This window comes from Dysidea avara, chromosome 1, assembly GCF_963678975.1.
Source record: "Dysidea avara chromosome 1, odDysAvar1.4, whole genome shotgun sequence".
NCBI classification, from domain to species: Eukaryota; Metazoa; Porifera; class Demospongiae; order Dictyoceratida; family Dysideidae; genus Dysidea; species Dysidea avara.
Genome location: NC_089272.1, coordinates 53,859,454 through 53,871,533, shown reverse-complemented (window position 1 = coordinate 53,871,533; position 12,080 = coordinate 53,859,454). Strand labels below are relative to the sequence as shown.

General features: G+C 39.2%; 2 protein-coding genes across 6 annotated transcripts; one reads left to right on the top strand and one right to left on the bottom strand.

The window, feature by feature from the left end:
• Positions 1-2,134: 2,134 nt before the first annotated feature.
• LOC136269263 (uncharacterized) lies at positions 2,135-4,854 on the top strand. 4 transcript variants are annotated; one of them, XR_010707270.1, is made up of 6 exons: positions 2,135-2,434; positions 2,486-2,710; positions 2,770-2,936; positions 3,704-4,081; positions 4,136-4,221; positions 4,275-4,854. XR_010707270.1 is itself a non-coding variant. In XM_066064799.1 (3 exons), exons 1-3 carry the CDS (start codon positions 2,169-2,171, stop codon positions 2,930-2,932), a joined length of 654 nt encoding a protein of 217 aa, XP_065920871.1. In that variant the 5' UTR covers positions 2,135-2,168; the 3' UTR covers positions 2,933-2,997. The 4 variants fall into 4 exon arrangements, 1 of the variants encoding a protein (XP_065920871.1); XR_010707265.1 differs by having other exon boundaries at positions 3,704-4,221; positions 4,275-4,371; positions 4,533-4,854; XR_010707263.1 differs by having other exon boundaries at positions 3,704-4,221.
• Positions 2,751-5,321, bottom strand: LOC136269250 (THAP domain-containing protein 5-like). Of its 2 annotated transcripts, XM_066064782.1 has the most exons (7): positions 4,878-5,321; positions 4,506-4,755; positions 4,263-4,440; positions 3,669-4,205; positions 3,437-3,623; positions 3,191-3,385; positions 2,751-3,139 (listed from the first exon to the last, which is right to left on the bottom strand). In XM_066064782.1, exons 1-5 carry the CDS (start codon positions 5,304-5,306, stop codon positions 3,611-3,613), a joined length of 1,407 nt encoding a protein of 468 aa, XP_065920854.1. In that variant the 5' UTR covers positions 5,307-5,321; the 3' UTR covers positions 2,751-3,139; positions 3,191-3,385; positions 3,437-3,610. The 2 variants fall into 2 exon arrangements, with proteins under 2 accessions (XP_065920854.1, XP_065920848.1); XM_066064776.1 differs by having other exon boundaries at positions 3,437-4,205.
• Positions 5,322-12,080: the final 6,759 nt, after the last annotated feature.

Here is a 12,080-nt window from a genome sequence, read left to right as displayed (position 1 = left end):
GGAACTGTTCAAACGAAAATGAACTGACTTTGAATCAACAGTATGTTCGCTGTTCACTCAACAAATGAAGAAGAGAAAGCTGGTATAGCTTATTTATACAATCACACTCTAAGGTGAATTATTATTATTATTATTATAATTGCAGGACTCTGAAAGAGTATACGTGCAATATAGTATGTAGTTAAGTAGTTAGCTAAGTAGTTAATTAAGTATAAAAAGAATTATAAATTATAATTTGTTTAAGAAACCAGTAGCAGATCTACGGAATGCTTCAAAGGAATCCAAATTAACAACTGAGTCAGGTGAACTATTCCACAATCTGACAGTAGCTGGGAAGAAACTGAATTTGTGTATATCAATTCTTGAAAAAGGTGTTTGATATCTTCTATTGTGCCCTCTAGTAACAGTGTCGATGAGAGATATCTCATAGGGTAGTTCTAGTGCGACAAAACCTTGCAATATCTTATAAAACATCATCAGTCTACTTACTTGTCTTCTAACCTCCAAGCTACACCATTTAAGCTCATTCAGGATACTGGTAACACTACTTGAAAAATCATAATCAGACACCACAAATCTGGCAGCACGTCGCTGAACACTTTCAAGCTTCTCAATGTTAGTCTTAGTATATGGTGCCCAGGTCGAGATTACATCCTCTCAACTAGCAGGCTAACAATAAACAAATTAGCAGTTCTATAGCTAATTATTCATAAGAATTAACATCAGTTCATAATGTGTATTACATTATGAATTGACATTAGTCAGTTCTGTATTAGCTACATTGAGACAGATAAATCTGTTCGCCTTATTCCTCCAGAATGTGATCGTAGAGAATTGTTTCAGGAAGCTCATATAGTGGAGCATTTGGTGCTCATTTATAAGAGATGCAAAAGTGCATGGAGAATTATTAAAACACTACTGGTGGCCCAAGATGAGGAGTGATATTTCCAAATGGTGTCAGAGCTGCTTGTTGTGTGCTATACACATTACCCTGGTAAGGCTGTACATCTTCCCTTGATGTCTATACCTGTTGAGGGCCCATTTCATAGGGTGGAAGTTGATGTGATACAGTTCAAAAGGTCACATGTTGGTAATCGATATGCATGCAGTTGTGTTTACTGACTATCTCACAAAATGGCCAGAGGTATTCACCACAAAGGACCAAACAGCACTTACTATTTCCATGTGGAGGAGATCATTTGTCGTCATGGTGTTCCATGTTAGTTGCTGTCAGATGGTGGTCCTGCATTCTTATCATACTTAACTTGACAGAAACCTGTAAATTATTGGGGGTACATAAAATAAACACGACAGCGTACCACCCACCAACTAATGGACTGACAGAACAATTCAACAGAACATTAACAGGTATAGAAAGTTGAGCAGAATGGAAGAGATTGAGATAGTCACCTTTGTTTTATTTGCCTATAGGGCGAGTATGCAAAAGTCATTCAAGGAGTTGCCATTCTACTTGCTTTATGGACATGATCCCAGATTGCCAACAGCATTAGATATGGACATTATCTCTAAACAAGAAGTAGATGTAGACACTTACAAGGGAGAAATAGCAGTAAAGATGGATGAAGCATGGGAGTTAGCCAGGATCAATATTAAAAAGGCCCAAAGAAGATAAAAATCTATTATGATCAACAGTCCAAACCAACTAATTTCAAGGTTGGTGACAGAGTGTTAGTATATACATGCCTGCTGCAAAAGCATGTAAGACTTATAAGTTTGCTAGGCCCTTTCATGCCGGGCCCTATCGAATCTTAGAGCAGAATAAAACTGGAGTCACCATTCGTCCAGTAGATAAGCCACATGCAGAACCAATTCGAGTGGCTTATGACAGGGTTAGACATTGCTCTGCAAGCCCGTAACCAGGGAGGTTCGAGTGGTTCGGACGAACCCCCCTCCAGGATTACCAATTTTTAAAAAAAAATGTTTTAAAGGTCAACTGAAATGGAAAATTTTTTTTTGCTAAATATGTTTGTTTACTCATGCAATGCACAGAACAACAATTTTTATAATTCAATTATTTGTAATTATCGAGTTATAAAGCTTTGAAAGCAGCGAAACGTCATATCTGGGAAAATCGACCGCAACTTTATGACGTCAACTCGAGCCACCGCGTAAAAGTTGTACAACAGTTACACTGTCATATTTCGACAATGGCAGGTGAAGTGTTAACCTCGAGTTCTCTCTCCGAGTCTGATGGCGATTCGATACTGTCAGGCTCTGTGCGTTATTCGACAGATCTCAGTGAAGACAGCGAAGCGATATCAGAGCCAGAGGAGGTGGACGAACCCGCTCGTGACGAAGTTCTACCATATCTGTTCGAACCAGAGAGACGTTCCAGGACCTACAGCGAATCTGAAGATGAAACGACTGTAGTAACAGGTGACTCAGGCGAAGAACGAATTGGAAACACGAACTGGTAAGTGAATGGGGACTATTTGATGCTCAGTTAGTCAAGTTATTTGTTCAGGTGCACGTGCTATCACTGCCAGCCAATGCCAACAGCCAGGGAATCTGTTTGCTGTCAAGAAATTGACGAAATCAAAGATCTGTTGGTTGGTGATCCTGTTCCTGTTTGTATCACACAGCACATGGACTTTGCCAATGCTTGCCTGTGTAGAGTTGTGTTGTTGATAGCCTCTCATGGCCACCGACACCATTATGGAACTAGTGATATCCCTGCTGAGGAGAACAGGTGATTTTTCCATTGTTAATTATGAAGTCTTATAATTATAAATAATTATTTCTTCGTAGAAAGTTTAGGTTTCTGGCATACAGACAACTGGCGTGGTGGGGTTGGGGCTACTTGGGCCGACACAGACGTGTGGTACTCCCTTCTTGTGCAGTATCACGAATAAGGAGTGAATTTCCTTCTGATGATTACACAGGTCATCAATTTCCACCACCAACACCATAGTAATGTATGTACATATGCATGTCTATAAATTACATTAATATCAAGTCACTCTTTATTTTTTATAACGTGAAAATAATGGAGTGTGGTCCTTATCTGGGTGTATGTATGCACTTGCTAATGATGGTTTATGAAGGGGTAGTGTGGGCTTATCCTCATCATCCTTCATGCAGTGCTGTATGGTCTTTTCAGTTAGTTCAGCAACGTAATCTATAGAATGCATTACATTAATCAAACAATAAACGAATACACACAACTAACTGTAGGTTTTAGGAACAGGAATTGGCTTTGGTGTAAATTCTCCTTGTTTAGGTTTAGGAAAACAGATTCGCTTTCGTTCTGCTCCAGCTGCAGTTGCAGCACACCAATACAAATGATTGGTAATGCTCTTGATCCACTCTCCAATGAGGTCACACTGCTTGGTCTTTGCTAAGTGTGCTAATTTCTTTTTAATTCCTGTTAACCAATGATATTAATTATTGTTATGCAGCTGTATATATTATACACCTTTGGATATGTGCCACACATCATAACGATGTTCAATATCTGGCTTTTCCTCAGCCATGTACTTGGCAATTTGCTTGTGACGGTCAGTTACTAGTGTTGTCACTTGCAATGAGTTGTCAGCCAAAAACTGAAGAGCATTTACCAATCCAAATTTCTCCATATGATTACTAGATTTCACTTCATTGCTCTGTAACTCAGAAATTTAATTGAAACATTAAAGTGACAATTATACCTGTACAAGTTCAATATGTAAAACTTTGTATCCAGGTCAATAACACCATATGATCCATATTTTGCTGAATGACCTGGACTGTCAGCTCTTCCATCTCCACCAACTGTAAGAGGGCAGTCTTTCTTTGCGATGGCTGAAAGTATCTGATGTTGGTGGTGGTTCCATACAGATATAACAGCCGGTTGGAGATACTGTGATTGGTGGAGGTGAAATGTTCTATCTGTGGTGCATGCTACGCGTAAGCACCCCAAAAAGTGGAAAATCTTTCCAGGAGTGGAACCACTAAATAAAATTGCTGCAGACAACAGTATGTTTGCTGCTGGAGTGTCTCTGATAAATGGCTGGCTGTTCCATACCCATGTGTATCCACAGTGATGGCAGCTTTGTCTGATGCTGATAAAAGTACCCTTCAGGTTGGCAACCTCACCATCACATAGTTGGTGGCATGATCTGCAAGCTGTGAATAGGCTTAACAGATGGGACCTATACACAAGGAACTTGACTTCATCCTGAGGTGGTAGCTCTTGTGTGTCATCTCTACGATATCACAAAGGTATATTATTCAATTTTTGTGTTGCTAATATATGTGTTTACTCTGTGGTGTAGTCTTCTTGGTTTGACAAAAATGATGTGTCCAGATCTGTTTCCTCTTCAGTGACAAAGGAATCGTTAAGTGATGTTACCTGTGGAAGCCTTTGCAGAGGTGGGGCATTTAACAAGTTGCATTGTGTGCCAATACTGATTTGTTGAGGACAAGTGTCAGTCTGTGTTGCTATCATAGAGGAACATGATGTTATTATATCATGCTATACTATTACACCTGTATCTATTTTATACCTTTTTTCTTCCCTTTGACACGAACAGTCACAGATACGGACTTCTTCTTAGGGTTTTTCTCTTGTGTAAGTGGATCTGGCATTGTGGAAGAGTGAGACATAGGATCACGACACAAAGGGAGAGTTGAGGAGTGATGCATACTGTCAGTTGAAGTGTGACACAAAGGAAGTTGTACAGTGGAATTAGTGGTATCCATATGCTCAAGAGTTGATTCAGCACTTGTAGTTGCAGAGAGGAGTTCTTCTACCACCTGTATCACAACAATAATTTTAATATTGACATCATTTGTAATTGTACATGTAATAATATATAGCTAGCTAACTTGTACAATGATATACCTATTGCACGTGTACTACGTAGTTATGGGCTTACCGATCTTTGCTCTCTTCTTTCGGATAATGGACAACTATGTGAAGCACTGCTGCTGCTAGTGTGCAATTGGTTGATGCTTTTTGGAAAGACGGTAGGTACAGCATCTGGCTTTAGGCGTTTCTGGGCAGGAATTCCAAAGGTATCACGATACAGGGATCCTTCTGTCTCGAAGGAATCTTCAGTAAAATGCCTTGAGCACAAAAGGAAGCTTGTCGAGGGGCCATCCCAGTCTTTTCTGTATCGCTTCACAGCACTTGTCCACCGTCGTCGCATATTCTCGTCTGTAGGGAAGGAGTGTAAACTGTACCCCATCCTGCTAGTAGTTTTACAATCAGCAGCAACGCAACGTCGAGGCATAGCTAAAGACTTGACAATTGTACGTGATAGTGATGATAAGCTCTCTTGTAGTCGTACTACTGCCTTCGTCATCACGTACACTTCCGCTCGAGGTGATGTATCGTGACGTTGCTTCCGCAATAATAACCACAAATCTTCGTCCACAATTTTGAGGTGTCGTAACTCGACAATTACACATAATTGAATTATAAAAATTGTTGTTCTGTGCATTGCATGAGTAAACAAACATATTTAGCAAAAAAAAATTTTCCATTTCAGTTGACCTTTAAGCTGGCGTATAAAACATGGGCGCCTGAAAGGTAGAGAGGGGCTGTATGTAGGACACCGAAGGCTGCTCTGTGGTGTTAACTAAAGCGGAGCCAAGCCCCACCCCTACACAGCTAAGATCTGGGTGGGACTAAAAAGATCGATATACTCTAATAGAACAGTCACTAAAATACTCTAATACAACAGTCACTCAAATACTCTAATCATTTATGGTTCAAGCTTTCAAACAATTAAGACCAAAATCTTCTATAATGTGCTTATCTGAACACTGTGCTATACCTATTTTTCAGATATGTATAGTCATGGCTAAAATCATCAGATGTAATAGCTACTATTATTAATAAAGTGTAGACAACCCAAATTATTAATTTGTGGCTCCTTAATGAATTGTACTGATGTAGCTGAAGGGGTCTGTGTTTTATATAGCTGCTAGACAACAAATAGTAGTTACTGCTTAGTAAACCTGATGCTTGTGTGCATGTAATGCTCTTGATGTTCAGTTAAATGTTTGGTTATTGGGATAGTGCTGGCCAGCGCTAGTTAGCTATATAGCAAGGAAGTTCACAATAAAAACTATCTGCATGAGTATATTTGCAAAGTTCTAGCTCTTTCACTGATGTGCAGGGGCATATATGGGTAGTCATGCATGGGGTTCTGGAAACTTCCCTCTGAAAATTCAAGCTAAAATAGCTGTAATAATATTGATAAAGGACTAACCATACTAAAATAAGGGAATCACCACCAAATAATTATGTGAACCACATTGGAAAAATGCCTTGTGTATTTAGGTATGTACTTGCATGTGCACTGTAAACCTACTTAGTCTCTGTCCTAAGAAACCACAACATTGTATAGTATAGTGAAGAAGTCACATATGCATGACCTAGATAGCTCATGTCACTTAAGTGTGACACAAAGGAATAATAGCTATTGATTGAGTAGAGGAGTACTGAGCAAAACACTGATAAGTAGATAGTAAATAGATAACTTCATGCATGTGTTGATTATTTCAATGTATAGAAGAAATGTATCTAGTTAAAGCTACTAAAATTAACCGAAGCACGTGCAGTTGCTGCACATACTGAAGTTGAGATTAACTTCAATTTATACAGTACTAGCATTGGTACCTGCCCTACGTGCAGGGATCACTTTATAATAACAACCAAGCATTAAACATCAGTGCCATTCATACCCTGCAGCACACATGGTGGTAACATTTTTAATACCAACATCTTGCCAAAATCATGGGAAGCATGCAGGTACCCCTGAACCTGCAGAATTGCAGTAGCTAAACTACTGTAGTAATGTGTATGCTTATAACACATAGGTGTGAACAATGTGGACATCATTTGATAAAAGATTGACCACAAAAGACATTATTTATTGGTACGTGCCCTATTGGTACCTGCCCCATATTGCGTATTATATTGTGGGCATGCACATCATGTATATAGCATTAAAATTCATGTAACTATGTTGCATGTACAATGAATGTCACTTTTAAAGACCATTAAATACCATTAGGCCATCCTGCCGGGAATGATGTGAGCATACAGATAATTTTAAACAGGAAAGCTGTGTGTAGCTACATAAGCAAATACATTGTACTACCTGTCATTACCTATAATATTATGTCTACCACACAGGCGCAAACTACATATTATGTGATATTAGTATAGTACCTGTCATGTATGCCATACATATGACATTTAACTTACTGACAACAAAAAGAAACTACATAATGTAGGGTGCAGTACATGCCTACAGTGCAGGCTGAGCTTTGTATGTTAACAATACTGCAACATTCCCTCCTGTTCCCTTTACTACACTACAACCTATTGTCATCATCTCTAACCTCCATGATCCCTACATTTACAGTACTGTATGAGTAAGCTACTACTGACTATTATCACCTATTGTCATCACCTTTGTGCAGTAAAATTAGCTACCACAACCAATACAGTGGAACCTGTTAATCAGGACACTTGAAAATAAGGACACCTACATAATCTGGACACTTGATAATGCTCCTAAAGTATCCCTTAGCATGTAACTGAACTGAAAATTCAGGAAACCTTGATAATCAGGACACTTTTGCTCAGTCCCTAATACACAGCCTTCACTGTAGAGTGAGAAAAACCTGTTACCAAAAAGGCTGCCAAAATGAAAAAAAAAGTTGTAGCAAAAGAGGTTGTTGAAGAAAAGTTGTAACCAAAAGGTTTGGAAAAAGAAAAGAAATCAAGTGATACAACTGGGATTTGAACTCCTATCCTACCGGTTTCCAGCCTAACGCTCTACCACTTGGACTAAATGTCACTTGTGGTTACAGAGTCTTTAAAAGTTGTTTATAAAGGCAAGCTTAAGTTGAATGGAATAGGTGTTTACTTGCGGTTTGCATGCGGTTACAGAAAGAATTCGAGCGAATTTTTGTCTGCACTCTTGCACTAATCGCGCTGTAAATGACGAACGACGGCGGTTAGAAGTTTAATTTAAAAGCGAGGTAATTCTTAGATGATGGGCGCGTCGTTTGGCACAAAACACGCTTCGATACGTGCATCGGCTGGCGAGAAAATCGTTGGACGCCATTCGAATTGTGGACGGACAGACGGCTTTTCAGCTTTATATAGATAGATAGATAGATAGATAGATAGATAGATAGATAGATAGATAGATAGATAGATAGATAGATAGATAGATAGATAGATAGATAGATAGATAGATGTCAGATTTGAAGGGATTAGTCAGAATTATACACAACTGCTCTTTGGAGTCATTAGTGTGTACTATCAATTTTAGGCCAGTTAGGAGAAGTCAAATATTAAAGTGCTGTCAGCGGCTGGGGGCTGTGCCCCCAGACCCCCGCTGCCATAAACGCATACCATGTCAAACCCCTTTGACAAATCCTGGTTACGGGCCTGCTCTGAACTGTTACCTGACAGATTTTGGTCAACTAGAGCTATCAAAAACAAAAAAAAAATATTACAGCCAGTATCTGAAGCAATTGCAGGTATAACTGACCAACAAACCAACATTAATTCAAATTCAACACCTGATGGTTCGTATGATGATGATGATAATGAAGATGATAACCAAAATCAACTTATGAATTTGCAATCCAATCATCCTCATCAACAGCAGAAGAGAACATCACCCAGTGTGTTACAGTATGAAGATGCTAATTCATGGAAAAGTGATTTGAGGCCGAGACGAACAGATGGGGACATCTGATCTAAGAGCGGGGAAATGTAATACACATTATGAACTGATGTTAATACTTATGAACAATTAGAACTGCTAATTTATTTATTGTTAGTTGTACATTATGATGTAACCTTGACCTTAGAGTGTGATTGTATAAATTAAGCTGGAGCTGGCTACCAGCGTGATCAGTTGTTGAGTTATATTGATCGTTAAGCTATTACAGTTGATATTAGTTACAAATGTATACAATGGGAACGGTCTATACAACATTGATTTAATACATTTTCTTCTAGCCTATTCACAGCTAGAAGAAAATAAAGCATCAGACCAAAAAAATACTAAGATAATGGATTTATAATTTATTTTAAAATGACCTATAGTATGAATAATTATAATTATAGTGTATAGTTTTCCAGCCTGCTAATCCTCTGATTGTGTCAGAATGTAAACACTGTCTATTATTTTTATAGCCTACTTGGCTGCAGCTACCAAGGTCCCCCCAGCTTACTCTCTGTGCTTTTACAAAAATGCTGAAAGTAATGGATGTTTCCTAAGCAGGGCCGCCCACAGGGGGGTAACTGGGGCATTTTTCCCCGGATCCCAGCCTGAAAGGGGCCCCAGGAGGCCCCATGAAGGGCCCCTTGAATACCTGTTTAAAAAATCGATATACTCTAATAGAGCAGTCAGATCTAGATACTCTAATAGAGCAGTCACAATTAGACACTCTAATCAGGGCCGCTCACAGGGGGGGGGGGGGGGGGGGGCAACTGGGCATTTTGCCCCGGGCCCCAGCCTGAAAGGGGCCCAGGAGGCCCCATGAAGGGCCCCCTGAATACCTGTTTAAAAGATCGATATACTCTAATAGAGCAGTCAGATCTAAATACTCTAATAGAGCAGTCACAGTATTCTTCAGAGGAGCAGTGTAGCAAGCTTATAGATAAGGAGATATGGTTGGTGCTGGGTAATTATTGTCATTGCCAGCAGGTTGTGACTTTTTTTTTTTTTTTTTGGTCTTCACCTTACAACTTGGGTGAAGGGCCCCACTTTAACTCTTTGTCCTGGGCCCCTTAATTTCTCTGGGCGGCCCTGACTCTAATAGAGCACTAAGGAGATATAGTTGGTGATGAAGGATAGCTATAGTCATTGTCAACATGCAATGACCTTTTTTTTTGGTCTTCAACCTACAGCTTGGGTAAAGTTGTGATTCAAAATGGAAACCTCCCTGCCCCTGGGGCCCCACTTTAAGTGTTTGCCCTGGGCCTCTTAATTTCTCTGGGCGGCCCTGTTCCTAAGTAAGTAATGGTGGCCTTTGTTAGATGAGAACACTCAAACACAACAAACCTAAGCATAAAATAAAACTCACCAGACCACTCATTGGTTGATGATGTAAGAAACCACAACGTGTGACCACTGGTATGTGTGGATATGTGTGGGCAGAAAATGGAACAAGAGATGGAAGTGAGTGCAGACTATAACACAATACAGCATAGTTTTCAGGTTCAGATTGCTGACTCCCTGCACCACAGGCTAACTTTTTGCCTCCGGCCCTGCAGGGATAGTTGAACAATGGATACGCCAGAAACATCTGTGCCAGTATTTGTCTTTATACCTTTAATTTGTCCACCAGTCTGTGATATCTATGTACATAGATGACAATACATGTACAATACCACAAACATGTAATACATTATACACACACTGTATACGTATAGTCGCACTCACACACACACACTAATAAATACACACACACACTACACTACACACCCCCCCACTATATTCCAGTTTGTATATGGCAGGTACCTCAGTAGCTATAATGATTGATTTCAAATACAGTGAATATTTACTGTATTTGAAATCAATTGCTCACTGTATTTACACTACTGTAACAACAGTGAGGTAAATATTCATGAAATAAAAATGAGCAACACATGACAAATGTGTACATATACAATCAAGTCCATTGAACATTAGTGCACATAACAGGTCTCTAGCAGCACAAGGTATGAACTTATAAATTATATAAGCTTGATAGACAAAGAAACTGTATGACTTGAAGCTTTTACACTGATAGCTACATTAAGACTGCATAATAATAATAATGGTAATTATACATTTACAGTAGTCATACTGCATGTGTGCCGTGCATGGCTACACAATTTCAGTCATTAATGTGTTACAATTACATATTTAATGCCTGAATACTCCCAGAAAAATAGTAACTATTTACATATTACACGTTACTTTGAGGGCTGTAACTATAACCTTCAGTGCTGGTCACTGTAAAGCCTTAATACAATACAATACAATACAATACAATAATACAATAATATCATTATACAAACTATAAACCTTCTAAATACATGCTCCCAGCCTACAACTCGACAAGTACCCTGTATCATCTTGAGAAGAGACATCTATGATTAGAATCCAGAGAGTCATGACATACCAGGATCACTGATGGTCCCACCAGGGTATATTGTGGGATGACTTATACAGGATCATCTTATGAGGACATATCATCTGCAACAATAATCCTGAAACTGGTGACAAGTCATGTTACTATCATATCAATGATGCTCGATGGACATATTGTAATATAACGTAAAGTGCAATAATTGCCTCTGGCTTTATCCCCACATGTGCTGGTGTTGGAGGAGGATGAAGTAGAATTGCCAACATTGATGTCAGTACAGGAGATAATTGTACCAGTGGATGGCTTAAAGATACTTACTCTGGTGTTAGTTTTTGCCGAATTAATGGCTGGCATACTTGTTCATCTGCCAACTTCTCCACTAATGAGACAAGTTACCAGAGGGTGTGTGGCAGAGCAAGAGGATATCAGAAAAGAATCACATATGCCTTCATAGGACCTAGGTTAAGGTCAAACAATAGGTGGAGCCTATACCGATGGACTATTGATCACCCACGGTAACCCTCGTCAACACATACAGTATGGACCTATTCTGCTGGGCTGTATGAGACTGGTACTAGTGGTCAAGATTGTCCATGTGCTGGCAGAACATGTTTACCTCCTCTTTATGTAGGAAACAACTATTACTGTGAAGCAGGATCTGTTAATACAATACACTTTTTCTACCTATTTCTTCAATGACCCATTGTGGGATGGGTCTGGATGCATCACAAACAGATGTTGTGACAACACCACCCAACCACGGTTTTATCGTGATTTAAATGTATCAACTACAAGTGATATAGAAGTTATATGTTCATCTAATGCTTTCATTTTTGCATCTAGTTGATTGATCAACTGGAGCTCTACATTCAGTGACATTATAGTTGTATAGCAAGTCAATTGTTATTGTGAACTTGAGTGTTTCTAATTTTGTATAGTAGTATACTGTATGTATACAACTTTCT